General features: G+C 36.7%; 2 protein-coding genes across 8 annotated transcripts in view; one reads left to right on the top strand and one right to left on the bottom strand.

Annotated features, from left to right (window-relative positions):
• AP4S1 (adaptor related protein complex 4 subunit sigma 1) overlaps positions 1-4,278 on the top strand; it is a 49,639-nt gene extending 45,361 nt beyond the window's left edge. For both annotated transcript variants that reach the window (XR_009051236.1, XM_057720931.1), the window contains exon 6: positions 2,986-4,278. Coding sequence is in view for 1 of the 2 variants with exons in the window: in XM_057720931.1 (XP_057576914.1) it covers positions 2,986-3,114 (129 nt within the window). In the remaining variant the exon portion in view is untranslated. The remainder of the gene's footprint in view (positions 1-2,985) is intronic.
• Positions 4,279-4,788: 510 nt separating this feature from the next.
• HECTD1 (HECT domain E3 ubiquitin protein ligase 1) overlaps positions 4,789-23,928 on the bottom strand; it is a 93,015-nt gene continuing 73,875 nt past the window's right edge. For 3 of the 6 annotated variants that reach the window (XM_057720908.1, XM_057720907.1, XM_057720909.1), the window contains exons 29-43: positions 20,631-20,787; positions 17,895-18,117; positions 16,698-16,752; positions 16,289-16,471; positions 15,688-15,895; positions 15,520-15,605; positions 15,230-15,357; positions 13,509-13,710; positions 11,973-12,110; positions 11,057-11,664; positions 9,986-10,064; positions 9,767-9,860; positions 8,927-9,077; positions 7,346-7,490; positions 4,790-7,234 (exon numbers count right to left, since the gene is read on the bottom strand). In XM_057720908.1, coding sequence (XP_057576891.1) covers positions 7,097-7,234; positions 7,346-7,490; positions 8,927-9,077; positions 9,767-9,860; positions 9,986-10,064; positions 11,057-11,664; positions 11,973-12,110; positions 13,509-13,710; positions 15,230-15,357; positions 15,520-15,605; positions 15,688-15,895; positions 16,289-16,471; positions 16,698-16,752; positions 17,895-18,117; positions 20,631-20,787 — 2,595 coding nt within the window. In that variant the 3' untranslated portion in view covers positions 4,790-7,096. Of the gene's footprint in view, positions 7,235-7,345; positions 7,491-8,926; positions 9,078-9,766; positions 9,861-9,985; positions 10,065-11,056; positions 11,665-11,972; positions 12,111-13,508; positions 13,711-15,229; positions 15,358-15,519; positions 15,606-15,687; positions 15,896-16,288; positions 16,472-16,697; positions 16,753-17,894; positions 18,118-20,630; positions 20,788-23,928 lie in introns of all 6 variants that reach the window. The other 3 variants (XM_057720910.1, XM_057720912.1, XM_057720911.1) reach the window with 2 other exon arrangements.

Below are 23,928 nucleotides of genomic sequence, written 5' to 3'. Positions count from 1 at the left end.
ATTAAAGGAGAACTAGACCATCACAGTGGTGTTAAAATACCATGTTGAAAAGTGTTTTGTGATCCAGAGATCAAAATTCCAATGTATGAACCAGAAACATTTCAATCACTTTAATTAAAAATTGATTTCAAGTGGCACTAATATTACTGGGGTCCTACAATATTCAACTCCAGTCCACATTTTACATAGAAATTCAGAAAGGCGCTTAGGTTTCCGGGTTGGGAGGAAGTGAGACTTTATGAATCTGCTCTTTAAGAGGCTCTTTCCAGTTCATTATCAGCTCCAATCTTGGGGTGCCCATGAAGGGAAATAGGTCAGTTGAATTCAGTATAACCTGAAGTTTGGACCCTCTTAAATTACTCATCCTCAGCTCATCACATTAAAAGACCAGCAGCCTGTGCCTTTCTCTCTTCCTCCTGTTCCAAAGTGTGTTGGCCTCTGTTTACTGCCACGGGACTTGGCATATAGGGTGTTTTTTGGTCTCTGCTCACCTGGCTTGTAGCCCAAATGCCATTACTCTTGGCTTTGTCCGTGTGCACAGGTTGCTCATAAACCAAATCAAGATGTGAACAACAGCTGGATTCTTATTTTAAAGGAGTCACATGATTCCAAGGGGAAATCAGCTTTCAGGCATTTGCCTCACATTGGATTTGGTCTGTGGTTTCCCTATATAGTGCCAGAAAATTGTATGATTATTAGGGGTTTGAGCCAGATACTCAGACAGACAGGCAGTCACATTCCCACAGTACAGAATGACCTCACTTGAGCAACTCATGTGTCCAGGATGTTGAGAAATTCAGACTTGCTGAAGGACCTTGTCCTTGCAATGTGAGGATGTCAGTGGTTGATATGATTCAGCAGTAAATTCTAACCTCGATTTCAGAACATTGGGCTAGTTGTTCAAGGGGACATCTGAATTGCTGATATTCTTGCCAAAGATGGAGCAGTCTTCAGAGCAGGTTGATCCCTGCATCAGTTCAAACAGAATAAAATGAATGAGATCTCCTATCTCAGAATCACCCCCAGATGGGTTGACATTTTCAAAGGCACTAGGCTTTAAACAACAAGGTCCTACTGTATAGCACAGAGAACTATACTCAATACCCTATGATCAACCATAATGGAAAAAGATATTTTTAGGAAGAATATATATACATGTGTGTATATAACTGAATCACTTTGCTGTACAGCACTAATTAACGCAACACTGTAAATCAACTATACTTAAAAAAAAAAAAGGCACTAGGCTTTCATTGCCTGTAGTGAATACAACAGGGGGATTGTACAGGGCATTTTTTCATGCAGCCACCTGTGCTTCCCAGCTCTGCCCTTCTTTATACCTGGCTGTCATTCCTACCTTGTCTTGGCTTCTAAGTTCTGGCTTCTGGGTCTGGTGAACAGGATTGAGTCAAGGGCCTAATATTCCAGTTCCCAATTTGGCTGTGGACAAAGCAATCATCCATCTAATTGGAAGATATTATTAATAGGTATAACAGAGTAAAGCTTTTTTTTTCTGGGTCACTTAGGGACAGTTCCCATGGGTTCCTGAAAAAGTTTATTCTGCTGGAGGACTATCTGCAGAGCCTAATGAAACTGACAGAAACTTAAAAGTCAGTCACAGGATTGTCTCACTCTCTATAGATGCACTTCACTAAGCAAATACAATAGACGTGAACACCTGGAATTATTGAGGGGAAAATGTCAGGTGGTAACAACACACTTTACAAAGATTCACTAATTATGAACTCCCCTAGTGCATTTCATCACTTGCTTGTTGAATGAAGTTTTGCCTATTTGAGACAACCTGTCAGCTGTTTTTTTTGTTTTGTTCTGTTTTTTTAAACAGACCAGGATCGTGCTCTTTAGTGATGGAAACTTAAGATAGTAGAATTTAGAAACGTTCAACCATTATCGTCATCGCTCAATTTCATTCTCTCTTCCAGAACAGTTCAGTTCTCTCTTCCGGTTCAGTTTCACAGAAGAAAAGTTAGGTACTCAAATGAAGGGACTCCTGGAAGAACCTGTCTCTTTCTAATTAGCTAGACATCACAGTCTAATATTATTTTCTTCTCCTCCCATGCCCTGTACTAACTTTCCAATAAGAACATCAGTAAGCTAAAGTGTCTCCATAATTCTCAAATGAGTATTTTTAGAATGCTCCATTTATAAGAGGTACTCGCTTGAAAATCGGAATTTTTATCTCCTTGGGAATTAAGTCAGCATTGCCTTGTCGTCTTCATTCATTTCTCCTCATGGTTATTTTTTTCTTTAGCCTGTCTGACACAAAAGATGCTCATGGTGCAGCGTTGTGAAGGCACTTGTTTTGGGGTGGAAGTTTGAGGGCAGAGGGCAGGTGTAAACTCAGCAGCCTCAGGCCCCTCCTGAGAAGTCTGGAAGTGGAGCAGTTAAGCCCAAACTTTGGGTTTAAATTCCAGCTCTGACAATTCCTAGCTGTGTGACCATGGACAATGGCTTTGAGCCTGCTTGTTCCTGTGTAAAATGAGGATAATGTTAACATGTACATCATAGAGTTGTAGAGAAGACTGAAATAATATATGTAAAACACTCAGCACAATGCCTGGAACATAATGAGTATTCAGTAAGTCATGGCTATTACCATTGTTCATTGTCCAGGAAGACAACATTGTTCTTGAGGTCAGGTCACACTCTTACCAAAATTTACTTGCTTTGTTCTCCAGCTCTTAGTAGATTCCCTCTCCTTCTGGCTAAAAGGTATAGCTGTTCCTTTTCTGTCTATTGTCCAGTTAGCCTAACCAAGGTGAAATTAGGTGTATATGTGTACATGAACGTAATCATTTCTAATATAAACACCAATTTTAAATTTAATTTCAGGAATTCTGTTTAAAAAAAAAACAAACTTTATGCTTAGACAAATTTATACTGGAAAAATTCCAGGCTAAGTCATAAGTTATTATTTACTGAATGTTAACATTTTTATAACTAATTTCCTTAATATGATGCTAGATAATGTTTAATTTGGATAAAGTACACATCATCTTGGATGAGATGGTGTTAAACGGCTGCATAGTGGAAACGAATCGGGCAAGAATTCTTGCCCCTCTACTAATTCTTGATAAGATGTCAGACAGCTGAAAAGAGAGAGGCTCTGCCAGACGACATCGACTTGTAGGAAATGGGAACACCATGGAACACCCCTCAGCACCGCTAGCCCAGAAGAATCTGGAAAACCAAACACTGCAAAACGGGCTGTCCTTCCAAAGACATTTTAAATAGGTGTTTCCCACAGTTCCTAAATGGAAAACAAAACTGTTTTAAAATATGACGTACAAAGAAAATTTTTCTCTAATCGGAGAGACAAGTTTTATGTTCTGACCATAGGTGTTTTTTTTGTCACTCGTTTAGATTTTGTGGAGTACTGAGGGAAACGTTTTTGGTCTCTGCTTCCCTTTGCAAATGGATCAATTCAGGAATAGCAGCATGGGGTGGAAAGAAAATGTGGCAGCTCTCTACTGGCCAATAAACTTTTAAAATTGACTTGAACATGCATGGCACTTTGAATAATACTCTTTTCTGAATGCTTTTTCCTTAAAAAGTCAAAAGTTTACTAAACCTGTGCACCTAATGAAAATCGCAGAATCAAGTATCTTTGCCAGTTTCTAAAAGCCTGGGATCCACTTTATGGGTACTTGGCAATTACGATGCCATCGTGTATTAACTCCATAGAGAATGTTACTACCTAATAATGAATGGCTAAACACTGAAAGATAGCTCTTACAGCTATCTTACATGCCACATTGTAAAGGGTTTGTCTTATTAGTAAACTTATTTGTAAATGAAATTTAGTTCAAAGTTTAAAAACAGTATGCAAGAGAGTATATCTCTGTTCAGGTTGCCATGAAATGACGCCATCTTCACCTCCCTTTTATTCCTTCAACCCCTTCTCCTGGAATGTCTTGAAGCAAAGAAAACTGCTAAATCACTACAGAAGAGCAATCCCCTGATCCTCCCAAACCTGTGTGTGTGTGTGTGTGAGTGTGTGTGTGTGTATGCTTTTGCTGCTTAGTCAACAGTAGAAGATACAGAACTGTCTTAGGTAAGCATGTTCGTGTGCACGTTAGCGGTGGGCGGGCAGGTACAATGGAGGAAACAGAAATACAGTCTTGATACATGAAGATATTTTGTCATCCTATGGAATTCTAAGAGTTCTTTCATCTACAACACCCTATCCTCCAAGAGGACATAAGTGGACATTCTAGGCACTAATTCATTTAGTACTGTTTCTCTCGTGTGTGTGTGTGGGGGGGGGGGGGGGGGGGGGGGATTTTGTTTAAATTCTTTATGTGTTTCTAAAAATTCACTTACATACTTCAAAGTTTGCATCTATGAAGACCCAGGCAACCAGTCAATAATGGACTCCAAAAGCAAACCTTACTTGTTTTGGACTCATTCAGGAAGGCAAAGGAAAAGCTTCTGACCTGGCAGAACAGTGGATGGTATGCATTAAGTAGCCCAAGGTCTGGGGAAAGCCCAGTCTAAATCAAAGTGCTTTGGAGGTCTTTCTGAGACATATTTGTTGGGAAACACTGTCCTAGTTGATAGGCACTTAATCAGTAGCACATTTGTGTAACTGCTGAAACTGGTACACCAGAAGTAACTAGGGAGTGAACAAAATTAATTTTTGGGTCACACCGAAATAGCATTCAAATAATATCTTGGCACAGATTTTAGTACCTTGAGAGAATAACAATTTAAAAAAATACTAGGCAGATACCACTGGAAAAAATACTCCAGAGCCTAGTGTATGTGAAGACCCAAGTAGATGTCTCATAATACTTGACTCATACAAAGTGAACTCAAATGTGACTCTTTTTCTGTGACAGGCTGTGTCATCATCTCACTTCAGGTTTACTGCTAAACTGTGACTACCAGCTTTAAGTGATTTTTATACATGAAATTTATGTCTCAGACTGGTCAGCTTTACCTTGTTCTTAGAGTTTTTTCCTACAGGAAGATTCCTGACATTTCAGAGTTACTCACTGTATAAGACTCATCAGTTTTACCTGTGCTGTAGCAATGTGCTAGACCAGGATTCAGCAAACCTTTTCTGCAAAGGGCCAGAAAGTAAATATTTTAGGCTTCGTAGGCCATATGGCCTCTGATGTAACTAGTCAGTTCTGCCATTGTAGTGCAAAAAGAGTTACAGGTTATACATAAATAAATCGGCATGGCTGTGTTCTAATAAAACTTTATTTATGGACACAAATCTGAATTTCATAAAATTTTCACATCATAATATATTATTATTCTTTTTTTTTTTTCAACCACTTAAAAATTTTAAGACCATGTTTAGTCCATGGGCCATACAAAAGCAAATGGCAAGCCATAGTTTGCTGACCCCTGTGCTAGACTAGTCTTGGTAAAAGCTGGCTATTGACAGACATTTTAGACCCTTAAATAACACAAACTGGATTTTAATTCTACTGCTAGTGTAAAGTTCTTGTCATGCATCCACGACTTTATTGAGATGACCACCACCACCATTTTTTGGATTAAAGCACAGGTCGTACGTTTAAATATTGCTATTATGTTTTATTTTAACTTTTATTCTCACAGAGAACTGTGAAGCTAACAATAAGGTAAATTATATAAATGCTGCCTCCAATTACATAGTCACAGCATTCTCATGCAGAGAATAGAAATACTACTCAAATGATTGACTGCAATGGGAGAAATCTCTTCTAATGTAGAAAGGGAATGTACCTTTTAAACAGGTAAATAGTAGGCAATTCCAAAAAATGCTTTTCACTCCTATGAAAGCCACTTGGCTAAATCAGACCAGGACTAGTGATTTTTCTTTTACCTAAATGCATAGATATAATAAATCACAGGAATTTGGAAAATGGAAATATAGCCCCGGTTCAAAACCAGGAAATGGCATTATCCCAGTGGTTTCTTTTCACACTAACACAATATTCAAAAATCATTCTGGGATCTTAGATTTACACGTCACTGAAGATACAATGGTAAGTAGCAGATGTGGTGTTTAAAAGTTAACACGAATAACTTGGCTATTTTTAGCTGAAGACTACTTCAAGACAGAACACACGAGTTGCATCACAAGCATGTGAACATATATTTCTCCTAGCTTTCCAGTTTCAGTAAGTGTATTTACACAGAAAAATCCACTTCTTCATGTAGTAACTTCAAAAAACTAAATCTCAATGATTCAAAATAAGAAGTATACAGGCAAGCTCTTAGATCTGATGGCTGCACTGAAACAGTCACATGACACAGTTTTGTACGCTGCAAACATTTTAATGATTATTGTTGAGCATACATTTTGGAAATTTTTTTACTTCAAACTGCAACAAGTTAAATAAATGTTTATAATATACAAAGAAAATACAACCAAAAGTAAAACTTGCTTTAAGTGTGCCTTGCATCTAAACCAGTGTTTTTCCCCCCCTTAATATATCTTTATTTTTGAACTGCACAAACACACTTAAGAATTTGATCTTTATAGTATGGCATTTAGGAAATAAAAATATACTCCCACCTCAAAGAAATAAAAAGGTTGTGCATGATTATATGCCAAACAAAAGAGAGAACACTAGATATACTCTGATAGTGCAGGCATCATTAAAAAGGAACAGAAAAAGCTTGAGATGCTCATTAACTCTATGTTTTAAGGAAGCAGGATTTTTGACGAAGTAGCTTAAAAGCCAGCAAAACAGAGATCAGTGATGGCAACTGTAGTGTATGAAGTACGAAATGACAAACTCTACACAAATACACTGTTAGAAATTTACCAGTGAACACTGAAGATCTGAGAAGCTGCTCTTTGGAACAGTCAAGTAGGACCACCTTATTCCAGTCACTTGAGCCCTTGCAGCAACACACAGTGTTCTGTGCTATATACTTGCTGGCTGGATAGTTAAAGGATTTGTTTTGTCATTAGCAGCTAACGAACTTATTCCACATGTTCTTAAAGCCTTAATGGTGGAAAAAAAGGCAAGTGTCATTAGCATGGAGGATCATATACTTCTCTGCACACAAACACAAGAGGCTTCACTAGAATTTTAAGTCTCTGATGTCTCCCACTGCACTTCAAAGCTCAATTGAGATGAAAGCCTTTCTCCATCGTAGCAGCTAGCAGGCGCTCTCTCATGATCTCCTCCGAAGAGTATTCCGGCAACTTTAGATAATGCACACATGTATTCACTGATGGGTAGCTTGCGTCAGTAGCATCAACCTACAGAAAGAGGAGTGAACATAACAGAAGACCATGACTTTAAATATGTATTTCTTTCAATCCTTAGGTATCTTAATTCCATTTAGATTCCCCAATAGCTAGAGTTTGTACCTTGCGTACAACTGTGAGCCTGGGATGCAAGTTAGCCAGTCCACCTGGGGGTAGAGTTGAACAACCAGTGGTAAACTGCAGGAATGCTTTCCTCTCATCTGAAGACATGCCACATAAAACCCTCACAAACCTCAGGAAACCGGGGCTAGAAGAAGAAAAACAACGTTACACTGATTTGATAGCTGATTTAAATGAAAAATACTACCATTACTTTATAAGCCAACAGTAACCCCAAAAATGAATATCCACGTGTCAGAAGAACAACAGTGTCTAGAGACTCTTGGGTAAGTATGAAATGAGCTGATACAAACTACTTTAAAAATGTCCTTCAAAGACTATCTTATAAAGGTAAGGACTGAAACACTGTTGGGGTATAGCAATTAAATATGCAACAAAGCCAGCAAATCAGAAAAGCTCAAGATGCACATGCATAATTCACCCAAATATGGCTAAACTAGCAACAGGGATCTGAAATAATCCATTTCTGTTACTGTGAAATAAAGTATCACTATATGCTACAACATGGATGAATTTTGTAATCATAATATTAAATAAAAGAAACCAGACCTTAGAGAATACTCACTGCATGATTTCATTTATTAAAGTTCAAAAAGCAAGCAAAATTAATCAATGGAAATAGTGATTTAATGACTAGAAAAGAATAAGATGGGGATGGGGACTTCTGGAGTTGTTTTCTTGTTCTGGGTACCAATTATACAGGTGTGTCCATTTTGTGAAAATTTTCCAGGCTGTATATGCAATTTATGTACTTCTCTGTTATACTTCAATAAAAACTTAAAAAAAAAAAGCTATATCTACAATGTCATTTAAGTTTAAACAGGGCTTATGGTCTCAAAAAATGTCAGTGGTATGAAAGAAAAAACAGCTGAGGAACTGTTTCAGATTAAAACATAGCACAACTAAATACAGTTTCCTGATAAGGGGAGGATGGGAGTGAAGTGAGTGCTATTAAAAACATCACTGGGATAATCAACAAAGCTGGAATGGAGACTACAGATCAGCTAATAGTATGGAATCACGAACTTGCTAGCTAATGTCGCTACGTGGGAGAATATCCACATTCTCAGGGATGTATGCTGACATATTACAGAGTAAAGGTACGTGACATATGCAACACATCCTCAAATGGCTCAGAAAATACCTATGTGTCTGTATGTATAAATAGAGAATGTAGAAGAAATACAGCAAAACGTTAAGTACTGGTGATTCTGGGTAAAGGATATATAAGAATTCTTAACTATTCTTAAACCTTTCTATAAGTTTGAAATTATTTGAAAATAAAGGTTAATATAAAAGCAGTAGAGCTTAAGGGTTTACATTTGTCTCAATTTTTAAAATGATGAATAGTTAAAACAGTGAGAAAGGGAATCTTAACATCAGCCAAGGTTCAGGTGACTTTGTGTGTGAACTCAGCCTCAGCGATGAATATACATCATGGTAATGTGAGACTTACCTGCTTTCTCATTTTATGCATATAATTCACTGAGTCATTTAGAGAACCTGCTACTTGATTTTGGGACATAAGCAATTTGTTGATCTTACAAAATAATCAACACATACCTGTCACGTGTATAACCCAACTTAGGTTCAGTGTAATTAATAATATCCTCTGCTGCCCAGGATGGCGACTGATTTCCACAAAGAATCATCTGGACTTCTTCATGGCTGAAGGAACTTAATTTCTCCATTGGAAAAACTTTATTAAACCCATCTAGATTACACACACAGCAAAAAAACAAAAACATACAACTCAGTTTCTAAGTTACACTTTCAAAATAAATTTCAAATCAAGATACTCAACTAAATGGATATAAGATGAATATTAATAAATATCTGAAAAAGCAAACATAAATTAAAATAGCTTGAAATAAAAACTGTGCTAGGGTTTTAAGTACAGAAATCTTTGCTTAGTATCACAACTGTAGACAGAAAATATTCAGACACTATGGTCAGTAACCAAATTCTAATAATTTCCCAACCAGTTCTTTATGTCATATAAGCCAGCCAAAGCTACGTTCTCATTTTTAAAACTAGTAAGTGATAAACAGTCCAATACATTTCGCTTCAGTCTTTACTTGAAGAATTTAGGTTCTAACATGGTTTAATTAATCCTGATCATGTAAAACTGAAAGTATGCAACCTTATCCGCTTACAAATGAAAAAACAGAAGCCAAAAGTGGGTCCCTCATTACTCAGGAGGAGCAAGCTGAGGGTATGCTACAGCTTGAGGATGTTCCAACCTGTTCTGAGTACTCTGCAGGACCTAACCGTTGGAAAGACAAAAACTAGAGGGCAAATATAGAGATTACCAGCAATTTTTGACCACGGCAGTACCTTAATTTCAACTGTCTCAAAGTAAAAAGAGAGGGAGGGATTAAGCTAAAGAGCCTTAAATATTACCTCTAAAGGCTTCCATCTGTTTCTGAATACCCGTATGCATGCAAAAGTCAAACATCAAATCCACATATTCTTCAGCATTATCCATTGTTATCATCTGCAAAGGAAAATTTGTCAACATAATAGTTAGTATCTAGGAATATTTCAGTAGTGCCTAGTACAACTGGCCTTATTAAGAGCATTTTTCTGAACTTACAAATATATCAAAAGCAAAATTTGTACCTCATCTTCGCCACTTGGCTTGAGATCCACAGCTGTAAAACCATATATTCTTGAGGAAGGGCAAAACTGGAAATTTAAACTGGGAGGACAAAAAAGGATTAGATTAACATTCGGCTACCATTGGTGTTTAATTTTTAAAACACTGCTGCCAAAACCATGAACCCCTCCCTCCACCCCCAACAGTAACAAAATCACTATACCAGTAGGTGTTAAGTATGGAGGCTTTTAAAATGCAAAACCCTGTGCACAGAAACTATTTGGCCAACTGTTACCAAACCTGGCTTTGCAAAGATCACATGGAACATCACCTTTCCATGTTCCACTTCCTCCTTATGGCACAATATTAATGAACCACAGATTTTTGCAATGAATTATGGCAGCAACATATTTACAAGACTTTTTTCATTTTGCAAAAAGAAACTGTTTCTCTACTAAAGTTATTCATGCTCTGTTGTTACCCCCACCTCAAATCAAACCTTGAATATATAAGCAGCTTATCAAACACAACTTCTCAATATTATCATCAAAGGAAGGAAGGAAGGAAGGAAAAAAAAAGCAAAGCTTTGCAGTCAATCCAAAATCATAGTTAAACATACCAAAGATATAATAATTACATGTATATAAATTAATAGAATTTTATCAAAAGATCTGCAGCCTCTGAGTTAGTTAATGCAGCCACTAGAGATAAGGCTTACATACAAAGCAAACTATTTTGAGGTTTTCCAAGTAGGCTATATATATCAATTAACTAATGAATTTGTCAAAATATTATTGGCTTTGGACTTTTTACAAAAGATATATATAGTTATCACATTTGATAAATCAGATAATATTTCAGATGTTTGATGATTAATAAACTATATTCTGGTATTCTGAGTGCTCTCTTTATAATATTAACAAATCAAAGGTTCAAATCAATAATCAATATTTCCTAAAGCATCTTATTATTCTTAACAGACTGTATATTCATATATTGCAAATTAGTGAAGACAACAGAACAAAAGCTTTAGAACTTATTCATCCATTAGGTTGAAGAATATATATATATGTGTGTATATATATAGAGCTTACCCTAAATCCTCTATGCTAAGTGGAGGCCCAGAACCTGATGGATTCTTCAGCACTAGTTCTTGTAATTTTGTGTTCTTCTCGTCTTCAGAAAGACCTTTGTTGCTTAAAATCTGGCGCCTCTTGACAGCAAGGTCTTTAATTTCTTTTAAAAATCTGGCTCTGTGTGGGTTTACTAGTTCAAAATCTTCCCAAGTTAAAATTCCATTAAACCAAGCTGGGGGTTTTGGTTTGGGAGGATCTAGAATAAATTCTGATTTTGAATCTTCTTCAAAGCTTCCTACTGAGAGCGAATCATGACCTTCTTCTGTAGAGGCTTCAGACTGACTTTCAGTACAGTGTAAGTCTCTATCTCCTCGTGACTCATAAATCAGTTTACTCATATTGCTTTTAATGTCACCCATACACATAAGTTTAAAGAAAGGTTTAGAAATAGGTAAGTCCACAAGTCTATTGTCTTGAATGCATTTGGCCAAGAAAATTCCAAGAAAATGAAAGAGTTTTGTGATCCTTTCAAGCTCATCGCTGTCTTGTGGAAATGGAGCTGTAAATAGTCCACATGATCTCTGCACATAGTATCCAGGAGGTTTCAATCCACCTCCAAGATCGACCTAATTTTTTAGAGGAAGAAATGCAAATAAAATTAAAAGATCCATAAACATTAAACATCTTAATTCAGCTACTGAAAAGTATCTAGAAACACTTTAGTTTAGATATATTAAATATATTTTAGATATATTTTATTAAATAGGCTTTGTTGACTAAATTTTAACCTTTAAAAACATTTTAATAATATCAAGATTACTCAGTAATAAATTAGAGTCAGAAAACCTGGCTTATGTTCTGAAAGCATAACCGATTTTTAACTTTCTAAAAGCAGAACTGCAAATCAAATCACAAAATGGGAAATAAATCTTACATGACGAGATTCATCATCTGGAAAGTTATCATCACAAAGCCAAGCTCCCAAGTCAGTTCTCTGGAATTCTGCTGCCACCAGAGCATAAAACTCTAATGTGGGCCCCAAGCCAGTTCCTTCTTCTCCTAAAAATTCAACCTAAACAGGAACAAATAAATTATAGGGGAAAGTAAGCTTAAAAAAAATTTTTTTTAATGATCCCATTCTTGCCAAAATCCAGTCCTACTGTAATATACCTTTTTTAAAAACAGCAGCAGTATAATATAAGCCACACAGAAGTTTTTATTCTAGTTTTTCCAAAGAGAAATTTGATTTGTTGCACACTATTCCATATTTAAACACTGTGGTGAGCAGTGTTCATAAATCAATTTACTTTTCACAACAAACCTACAAAATAAATTATCATCTTTTCACACCAAAGGAAACCAAATTCAGATAAAGAGGTTGTATCATTTGCTTGAGGAAATGATGGTATACAGACCTGTGTGTGAGTGCGTGCCCGTGTGCATGCGTGTCTACATGACACCAAAACCTAAACTCTTCCCCTTATTTCTCACTTCAGGCAATCACTTTAAAGGTTTTTATCCATACTCCATGTATTCCAAAAATTATTTGAGGCAGCTTACAAAAACACACAGTGCATGGTAATAATAATAATAATAATTGAGAATTATCTAGGCTAGAGGAATACATTGGTAAGAAGAATAAGATGGCACAGAAATTTTTTTTTTTGGTCTGAGCCAAGCAGCATGTGGGATCTTAGTTCCGCAGATAGGGATCGAACCCGTCCTCCCTGCAGTGGAAGCGTGGAGTCCTAACCACTGGACAACCAGGGAATTCCCAGCACAGAAATTTTAAAGTGAAAGCCATAAGCCTTATAAATTTTTTATAGATGTATCATATTTATCATAATCAGTCTGTGATCCAAAAATAAACAAACCAGGTGGTTGACATCTATGACAGGAGAGGTATTTTTTTTCCTTGTCTCTCATATATAAGGAATAATATGTATATAGTATATAATCAACAATGCCCACAATAACATTTCTGCAACAAATATATTCAATTTCTTACTGCCATTTGCTATAACATCTCTCAATACAGACCCATGTTACAAAACCAAGCACAATTTAAGTGAAACAATACTGCAAAACATGCGCGCTCCAAAAAAGCAAGTATCTAGTAGCATAGTTTTAATATAAAGGTAAAATCTGAAGTATCAAAAAGAATCCTTTGTAAGTACTATTATTTGCTTCAGGCTTTGATACGAAATGAGCAGTGTCCTTCAAACAGACCAAGCACCTTCTCACTTCATGAGTGAAGAAATTCTCTGCTGCTCACTAAGTCACGAAATCCTGACCCCTGAGGAGGTGAGCTGACATCTTCTTATGAAAAATGCTCTTGCCAGAGTAGAAGGCCTTTGCACAGAGGACAGAGATATCCCTCTACACTTCTATCTAATGCAGTTTTTATGTGGTGGAAGATATATAGATTGGTTCTCTGTCCTGCACACTAAAAGAAATTACATAGAGGTACCTCAAGAACTGATTTTCGATCTGCATGTATCTGCATGACATTCTCAGCCCACTCCATCAGTGATTCACCACGTGGAACTTTTACTCTTTCATGCTTGAGACGACCAACGCGAAATTCTCCGGGATCATCTCGCCTTACACTACTTGTGGTTCTTGTTCTTTCCACAGTGGCCTCACGTCTGTTTTGTAACCACACTATTGCTCTGAAACAGAAAAATATCTATATAACTGTAGCATAAAGTAACAGCTGAATGTACTACTAAACCAGCAACAAAATTCAAAGATTTAAGAATTTTTAAAAAGTAGTATTTTATCAGGTGATCAAATATACTAATCTTTTTTTATTTCCTTAAACAAACTGAGAAAATACTGAGTCTATATTTTCCCTTTTTACTTTAGCAATTAACAGATCAAAATAAGTCTGTGGTCCAACCCCACATAACACATAAAAATACAAACTCATATTACATAAAAATATAAACATTTCCTAAATCAGAGAATGTAAAAAATTGTTAAGCTATCTTTATTACTGTGATACAAACTGAAAGCCAACACTGAAACAGTATTGTGATTTTGAAACATTTTCTTTTTAACAATGCAGTGCTAACCTATCTAGGATGGGAGAAAGAATCTTGAACTAAGAATAAGAAGATGAAAGATCTACTCTCATGTGTGCTACAGTTTTTTTGGTACTCTCAGGCCAATCAGCTATATACTTTGAGAATCAGTTTCCTCATCTACAAAATAAAAATCAGGGAGTTCCCTGCTGGTCTAATGGTTAGGACTGAGCGCTTTCACTGCTGTGGCCCAGGTTCAATACCTGGTCAGAGAACTGAGATTCTGCAAGCTGCATAATGCAGCCAAAAAATTTTTTTAATTGAAAAAAAAAAAAAAAAAAATCCCACACATATAAAGTTAAAATCATAACCAATGCCAATAATCACAATGGGCCTATGGTGATATGTATACAAATGCTTGGTTAAATGATATAAAATGGTACAACAATGTAACAGGGAAACAGGCAGCTCCATTAAAATTATAACTTTTCTACATCTACCTTGGAAGTACTCTGGGTATTCAATTACTCAACAAGTATTTACTGGGCACCTACAATGTACTATACACTGCAGCTGGAGCAGTAAACAAAGCTGCCAGAAATTCCTGCCCTCATGAAACTTTCATCTAGTGAAGGAGACAGAAAAACAAAAAGTAAAATGTCTAGTATGTTAGATGTTAGTAAGAGAAAAATAATGGCCAGAAGATATATTTTAATGTTATCAAAGCTATTTGAAAGTATTAAATTTTGTATTCTTGGGAATTTCAGCAACTAATAATTTATGTAAGCCATTTAAATACTATACAATAAATGCTAGCTGACGGAAAACACAGTACTTCAATCCACTCTGCTCTAAGACAGCTTATATCCAACTGGAAACCAAAAAATGTTTAAATGTTGACAACTCTTTATTTATTTATTTTTTTGGTCTATGCCTTGCAGCTTGCGGGATCTGAGCTCCCCCACCAGGAAGTGAACCCGTGCCCTCGGCAGTGAAAGTATGAAGTCTAAACCACTGGACCCCGAGGGAATTCCCAAATGCTGACAACTCTTTATGAGAAAACAATATATTCCCTCCATCAGTCTTGATATAAAGTATATATGTACATTTTGAGCTTATATATAAAATGATATATAATATAAATATAAAACGATACACTTCCTACCTTGATGCACCAAATGCTGTACATGTGAAATAAAGCTGTCTAGTTTCAAATGGTATTAGAAAAGGACACTTGCTGGTTAACTGTTCACACCAGTCTGGCAGAGCCCCACTTGCCAATGCCAATGGTTCCTGCAAATTAACAAATAACAGTGTCTTAAGGCAATTATTAAAAAAGACAAAAAGGAGTCAATTCTTAACAGAAGAGATGGTGCAAGGCAGAAAAGGAAGGAGAGGCAATACTTTCAAAGTCCAACAGATTGAAGAGTTAGTTCAACTATTTGGTTTTATTACCTCAATTTGCTGCAAAATTTTTGTTGTGATTTTTTTGCTAGTGAATTCATCTGGTGGAAAAGTAAACTGAGGCTGCTCATCGCCTTCTGTAAAAGTAATAATATTAATAAAAATATAAACTGACACTTTTAAAAATCTCACAGAAATGAAACAAAGCTTCTTACAGACCTTCTTGGGATATTCTTGAATAAGGGTCACTTGCAACTATATACAGAATACGCAGAAGCTGAAGGACATCTTCTACTCCACAAGAATTCTGTCCATTGCCTGCTTTGGCCTGAGGCTGTTCTTTTGTCAAATTAAGAATATCACTGCTTTGAAGAGTAGAAATGGCCCCTTGGTTTAACCCAGACTTTGTTCCATGCTCACAAAAATCCTATAGAAACAATTAGGAAAACTAGCCATTAACCATTTCCAAGAAAAACAATCTATCATCCTATTTGTACTAATGTGAAAAGGCTGGAGTTCTTCAAAGAACTGCCTTCTTTTAAAATAAAAACAGTATTACCCAAGTCAAAGCTTAATGTGTTCTAAATCAAGAAAATTCTCAAAATATAACCACTAAAAGCCACAGTTAAAACTATGTGTTTAGATCCAATGCCACAAACCATATTTGAAATTTTAGCATTGGCATATTAACAATGTTAATTCAACTTTGATTTTTTTAGTATGTCCCAATGAATTGCTCTTCCTCAAGAATATTTAAAAAGCTGCAAACAAAGCACAAAGCCATTCCCAATCAAAATAGTGTTTTGATGCCAATATATACCTTATATGCAGCTATGAGCTGAGAACAATTTCTGTTTTTCCTAATACTTTTATTAGTGCCAGTTAATTTCCAGTGGCGCAGGAAAGCGGCGTCTGCATTCTTCTGCAGGTAGGTTATCAAGTCATTCTTTGGTAATTCATCAGTGCCAAGGTACTGTTCCACATGCTCTATAGACCAACAACCCTACAATAGGAAAAACCAAATGTTGGCCTTTCCTGATTATAAAGTCTATGCTATTTCACATGCATTACACAAGGTAGCTTTAAGATCATGCATTTAACCTAAAGAATCCCATGTTGCTGATTTCTCCCTCAACTGTTCAACTGAAACACGGTGTTAGTTTTTCTTTGCTTTTCTTTTTTTTTAATAAGTAGCCAAGAATAAGACTCATTTCCTAAAAATAACTTACCACTTTTCCATTTTCCTTTTCTTTGTCAGAATCCTTCATTTCTCTGTACATAATTCTAAACATGAAGATATTATTCAAGTTAATTCATAAATCAAATCATTTGCGGTTATTTCCAATAAGGTGTCAATTCTTTAAAACCATATATGAATGAGATCATTCATTAGCTGTATGTTTACATTAAATGTTGAACTCAGGGAGAATTTATAAGAAAAAAATATTAATTTGCTAAACATAGGGATAAGTAGCAGAAGTCATATTCCTGAAGAAGAGTTATGGTTTATAAATTGAATATTATTGTGAAGAAAACATACACCAAACCTAGAACTTTTAAAGATATGAAGTAATATGCTATATCTTGTATTATAACTTTCATATACTGTTGTAAAAATAAAATGTGTTTGCATCTGTGCCTAGATGGAAAGGACAAGAATAACAAGGACCAAGAGCCCTTATGTACATGTAAGGCAGCTGAGATCAAATTTTATATTCCAATAGAAACTGAAAGAGGAGAATGCCATGATGACCTTCTGTTCTATCTCAAAAAGACCTAGATTCCTTTATTGGACATTATATAAGATTATCTATGATGTTAACAGAACATCAGAAAAAGAAACTAAGAAAAGTAAAGTTACACAGGATGACTGATATAATTATTTATAATATTAAATTATATTATTTACATCATTAAATAATAAATATTATTATAGGTAATACTTACTGAGCACACTCTACATCTCAGACAGTACTGAATCTACTTTACATATGTTAATTATTGATTCCTCAAAACTACTCTCAGTTTGCAGATTAGAAAATGAGGTACTAAAATGTTAAATAGATTTGCCCAAGTTCATTGATAATTATTTGTTGAATGAATAAATGAATGAACAAAGAGAGGCAGGCTTAACTCACAGACCCCAAAGCAAATAACAGAAAATATTTACTATTTCATACACAATCCCAGTCAAAGAGTTCAACAATTATTACATAAGGAACTAGTCTAGATTATTTCTAAAGACTCTCCCAGTAGTAAGCTTTAACCTTTCTCCATCAGGAGTCAGAAATTCTCTTAACTATTCCTGTAAATCAAGAGAACTAAATCTTTTCTGTTCCTATAATACAAAATATAGAAAATACAATACTTTTTGGCTCATATACTATAAAACTATCTACTTAAAATATTAAGTTAAAATCTCTTACGTGTATGTTGGCTCCCAAATACGCCTAAGTTTATCTGATTTCACATTGCCATTACAAGACAACTGAAGCAATTTCTGTACATAGTAAAAGATGGTTGATCTGAAATTAGTGAGTGGTAATTCAACTTCACGAGTTGTTCCAAGACCTGTTACTTTCAAAGTGAGGGCTAATCGCGGTGATGGAGTACATTCAACTTCTTCCAAGAGCTCTGAATGAGGTGTTCCTAAAAATATGGAAGGTATGAAAAACAATGACATTAAAATAAGCAGTCCTGAAAAAGCACTGCACCAGGAGACAGGTTACATGAAACCTAAACCCTTCTGCCATGTATCAGCTAAAGATGTCAGCTACTTAAGATTCTCCTGGCCTCAATTTTTTTGTTTTTTAAAACGGGAAGAATACACCTAGGTTAAAGACAGGGTACTAGGGTAGAACTTATGCATGTGATATGACTCTCGTTTTTATTAGGATATAACATGACAACTGTATGAGTATTTCAGAACATTTTATTTTTATAAATGAGAAAACTAAAATAATAAAAACTAAAAATTAATAATTAATAATCTCACATCCAGAGAAAACCACATACTCAGTTAAACTAAGACCTCTATCAACCTTTTGCTTACATTGAATGAGTGTGTTATGAGGTAAACACACACACACAAATACAATTAGGTTCATATGTATCTACTGATGTACTCTTTTTAATCTCAGGAATCTTTCCCTCATATCATGACATAGCTTAATAAAGTAGTATTTTATTCACTGTATGACATCCCATTGTACTTTAAGTGAACCATACCAATTATTAGACATTATGAAGGTAATATCCAGTTTTTTGAAAATAGTTCTGTAGTCATCTGAGTGCAGAGCTAATATTTCTATAGTACCAATTTGTAGCAGTAAAAATATGAACTATATTCCTAAAGAGCTCTATCAAAAATCTGTACCTATTTACACTCCCTGGAGTAGGTTTCCCTTTTGGAAGGGGCCTTGGAGGATCTTGATTCACACTCATTCTCACCATCAGCCTACGTCATACACCTCACACCATACTACAGAGTAGGCTTACTTTCATATCTAACACAGGTTATCTTTCTGTCAAGTAGAAAGTACATTCCACACTAACATTTAAGTCTTCTTGAAGGATAATACACTGATTACAACAGTCGACATTTACTGAGACACACATCAGGTACCATGCTAGGCACTTTATGTATTTTACCTCATTTAATCCTTTTAACCACCTTGTCAAACAAGGACTATTATTTTCCCCACCTAAGAGATGAGGAAAGCCAGGTTTATACAGGTTAAAGGATCTGCCCAGTATATTAGTTTCCTATTGCTGCTGTAACAAACCACCACAACTGAGTGGTTTAAAACAACAGAAATGTACTATCTTGCAATTCTAGAGGCCAGAAATCTAAAATGGGTTGGCAAGGCTCCATTCCTTTTGGAGGCTCCAGGGAAGAATCCACTCCCTCGCCTTTTCTAACGCCCAGAGTCTTCCCATTCCTATACTCCTTGAATCATGGCCCCTCATCACTCTGAGTGCTGCTTCCTGTTGTCAATTCTCCTCTGACTCTGACCCTCCTGCCTCTCTCTTATGAGGACACGGGTGGTCACACTGGGCTCACCCAGAAAACCAGGATAATTTCTCCATCTCAAGATTCTTAATCACATCTACAAAGTCTCTTTTCTCATGTTAAGGTGACATACTCACAGACTGTAGAGGTTAGGACCTACGTATCTTTGGGGGGCGCCATTAGTGTGCCTACCACACCCAAAATAGAGTTGTAAGAGACAGAGCAGGCACTCAGGCTGACTTACTCCAGAGGCCATAAGTAAAACCACTATAAAGCTTTCCAGAGTAAAAGCTGCAAGGGAGTAATGCTTAGCAATTCTGATCCAGTAGAAAACAGAATACAAATTATTTCCCTTTAAATGAGGCCTTGGTTTAAAATTTATACAAATGTAAAACACGGTGTTTTTAAAAACTGTAATTTAATGGCCAAGACATGGAAGCAACCTAAATGTCTATCAAAAGATGAATGGATAAAGATGTGGTGTGCACATATACACAATGGAATACTACTCAGCCATAAAAAAGAATGAAATAATGCCATTTGCAGCAACATGGACAGACCTAGAGACTATCATACTAAGTGAAGTAAGTCAGAGAAAGATAAATACCGTATGATATCACTTGTAATGTGGAAACTAAAATGTGATACAAATGAGCCTATTTGTGAAAGAGAAACAGACTCACAAATACAGAAAACAAACTTATGGTTACCAAAGAGGAAAGGCAGTGGGGGAGGGATAAATTAGGGAGTCTGGGATTAGCAGATACAAACTACTATACATAAAACAGATAAACAACAAGGTCCTACTATATAGCACAGGGAACTATATTCAAAGTCCTGTAATAAACCATAATGTAAAGAATACAAAAAAGAATACATATACGTATAACTGAATCATTTTGCTGTACACCAGAAACTAACACAACATTGTAAATCAACTATACTTCAAATAAAAAAAAAAAATACTGTAATTTGCTCCTTTTAAAAAAATCTGTATTTTTTTGAGGATGTGTGGTTGGTATATAGTTCTTCCTGAAACCTTTTACTTATAACCTGCATATATAAATAGTACTTTACTTTTCTAAACTATATAGTACTACTTTATTTGGTATCTATTAAAATCAAGTCAAAAAACTAAAATATACTATACCTGGGGGTGGAATTTCTAGATCCGTTGTCTGCTGGACATTAGTACGACCAGGTCTAGGATCAAAAGCAGGAACCAAAGCTGAAAACTGCCGCTTTAGTACATAATCATCATCCCATGTTCTCCGGCGTCCCCCTTTAGTTTCATACTCTTCTTCTTCCTATTAAAGTAAAATTCCACATCCAGACAAACATTACAAGGTAAACCTATTCGTTACGCTAAAGTGATATGCTATCTATAAAATAAGGTATATGTCAAATACTTCTCTCTGTATGTCCTTATTCAGCCATATTTCTTAATCACAAAATGAGCCAACACAAACATATATAGATATATACATTTCTTAATGATTTAAGTCTATCAGAAGTAAGTAGCATTGTGGTTAAAATTTCAGGAGTCACATATCTGGTACTAAAGCTAAATGAAAAGTCAAAAAACGGACTTCCCTGGTGGCACAGTGGTTAAGAATCCGCCTATCAATACAGAGGACATGGGTTTGATCCCTGCTCCGGGAAGATCCCAGATGGCGTGGAGCAATTAAGCCCATGTGCCACAACTACTGAGCCTGCACTCTAGAGCCCTTGAACTACAACTACTGAGCCTGTGCCACAACTACTGAAGCTCACGCCTAGAGCCGATGCTCCACAAGAGAAGCCACCCCAATGAGAAGCCCATGCACCACAACAGAGTAGCCTCCACTTGCTGCAACTAGAGAAAGCCCGTGTACAACAACAAAGACCCAACACGGCCAAAAATAAATACATAAAATAACAAAATTTTTTTTAAAAAAATCAAAAAAAAAAAAAGTAAGTAGCTTTAGTGGTGATTACACAAATTTACACGTGATAAAATGACAAAGAACCATACACACACATTGGACCAATACCAAGTTCCTGTTTTTGATACTGTACTCTACTTACTTAAGATGTAACCATTGGAAGAAACTGGACAAAGGGCACACAAGACCTTTCAATCTTTGCAACTTCCTGTGAATGTATAACTATTATTATTATTTTTTTTAAAGTGGTTCTTTTAAAAAAATTAATTAATTTATTGGCTGCATTGGGTCTTCATTGCTGGGCGTGGGCTTCCTCTGGTTGTGGTGAGCAGAGACTACTCTTCGATGCAGTGTGCAGATTTTTCATTGCGGTGGCTTCTCTTGTTGTGGAGCACAGGCTCTAAGCACGTGGGCTCAGTAGTGGCTCGCAGGCTCTAGAACGCAGGCTCAGTAGTTGTGGTGAACTGGCTTAGTTGCTCCTCGGCATGTGGGATCTTCCCAGCCCAGGCCTGAAACCCATGTTGCCTGCATTGGCTGGTGGATTCTTTTTTTTTTTTTTTTTTTTATTTGCTTATTTAATTTATTTATTGGCTGTGTTGGGTCTTCGTTGCTGCACACGGGCTTTCTCTAGTTGTTGCAAGCAGGGGCTACTCTTTGTTGTGGTGCGCAGGCTCTTCACTGTAGTGGCTTCTCTTGTTGTGGAGCATGGGCCATAGGCACGTGGGCTTCAACTGTTGCAGCACATGGGCTCAGTAGTTGTGGCTCACGGGCTCTAGAGCACAGGCTCAATAGTTGCAGTGCACGGGCTTAGTTGCTCCGTGGCATGTGGAATCTTCCCAGGGCAGGGCTCGAACCTGTGTCCCCTGCATTGGCAGGCGGATTCTTTACCACTGCACCACCTAGGAAGTCCCTGCCTGGTGGATTCTTAACTACTGTGCCACCAGGGAAGTCCCCATATAATTATTTTTAAATATTTATTTATTTAGCCATGTTGGGTCTTAGTTGCAGCGCACAGGCTCTTCATTGTGGCTCATGAGCTTCTCTAGTTGTGGCATGCAGGCTCTAGAGTGCGAGGGCTCAGCAGTTGCAGTGCATGTGCTTAGTTGCCCCAAGGCATGTGGGGTCTTAGTTCCCTAACCAGGGAACGATCCTGTGTCCCCTGCACTGGAAGGTGGATTTCTAACCACTGGACCACCAGGTAAGTCCCATGAATGTATAATTATTTTTAAATAGGCTGTTTTAAAAAAAAAAAAAAAGTATAAATTGTATTACATACTGAATTACATACAAAACAGATACAGTTCTTGGAAGTTGCTTCAACTTACTTGGCACATAGGCACATAGTTCAAACAAGTTCAACAAAGTGTTGATCTGTCAAATGATGGGTTCTTGGGGATTCATTGCACTATTCTTCCTAATTCTAGCATGTTTGAAAAAATCCATAATAAATTTTAAGAACATTTTCTCCTCTCCTTCGCTTTTTGTATCAACAAAAAAGAGATCAATGAACTGTAAATATTGTAAATGTCTGATGTAATAATTTTTAAATAATAATTATGCATATATTTAAATGTACACATATAGACCCCTCATATTTTGAACACTTAACTGAAATTAACCTTTATAACAAATCAAACTGACATCTGACAGCTCTGGAACCAGAATGTGTGAGTTTTTATGTGGGATCCAAAACTTCTGTGTGTGATCTTTAGTAATCATGAGGCAGGAGACAGATGAGCTCCAGGCTAGGCATTTACAACTGGCCTCCTGCTTACATTTCTTGGGGCAAGAAAAAGATGGGCTTCAGGCTGGACACTTACAACCAGCTTCCTGTTTGCATTTCAAAACAGAAATAACAACAGAAACAGGGTAAACAGCCAGGCTTTGTCTCCTGTGGACACTCTAAGATAACAGTCATGGCAGGGACAGAGAGGGGCTAAACCCTGTTTGAGTAAAAGATCAAGAGGTCACATATTTCCCATCCTTGAGGCAAAGGAGACACTGCACATGTGCAGACAGGCTCCGTGGGGGTTAAAAAGGAGGAGGCAGTACCCCATAATATGTGATGCCAAGCCCCCCCACAGGACTCTGGGCTGGAATCCACCTTGGAGAAAAGTTGCGCATGCATGTTGGGGAGGGTCCTAGGGCAGATCAGGTGTGGAAAAAGAAACTAGGTAACTGGCCAAAGGTAAACAAAGACCCAGAAGAACTGCCCTGTATAAATGACTTAACCGCCACTTTACTGCACTCTTCCTCACTGAGGCAACACCCACACCCTGTCTCTCCGGTGTGCATCTCTGCCTTGCTCCTATCTTAATTAAACAAACTGTTTCTCTGTGTGCTCTCCCACCTGTTGTTGTGCTGTGTCTCTGATAGTAAACTTTGTACCTGTTTTTACAGTTTTTGCCTCCTTGAGAAATGTATTTTTCAATGGGGGCAAGAGCCAGGGAAAATTTGCTTCTAGCTTCTAGTCCCTGCTGGTCTGGTGGCTAGGATTCCTGATTTTTGTCCAGGCTACCCAGG

This window comes from Hippopotamus amphibius, chromosome 2, assembly GCF_030028045.1.
Source record: "Hippopotamus amphibius kiboko isolate mHipAmp2 chromosome 2, mHipAmp2.hap2, whole genome shotgun sequence".
Classification (NCBI taxonomy): domain Eukaryota; kingdom Metazoa; phylum Chordata; class Mammalia; order Artiodactyla; family Hippopotamidae; genus Hippopotamus; species Hippopotamus amphibius.
The sequence above is the reverse complement of the archived record's forward strand: the minus strand, read 5'-3'. Positions and strand labels throughout refer to the sequence as shown.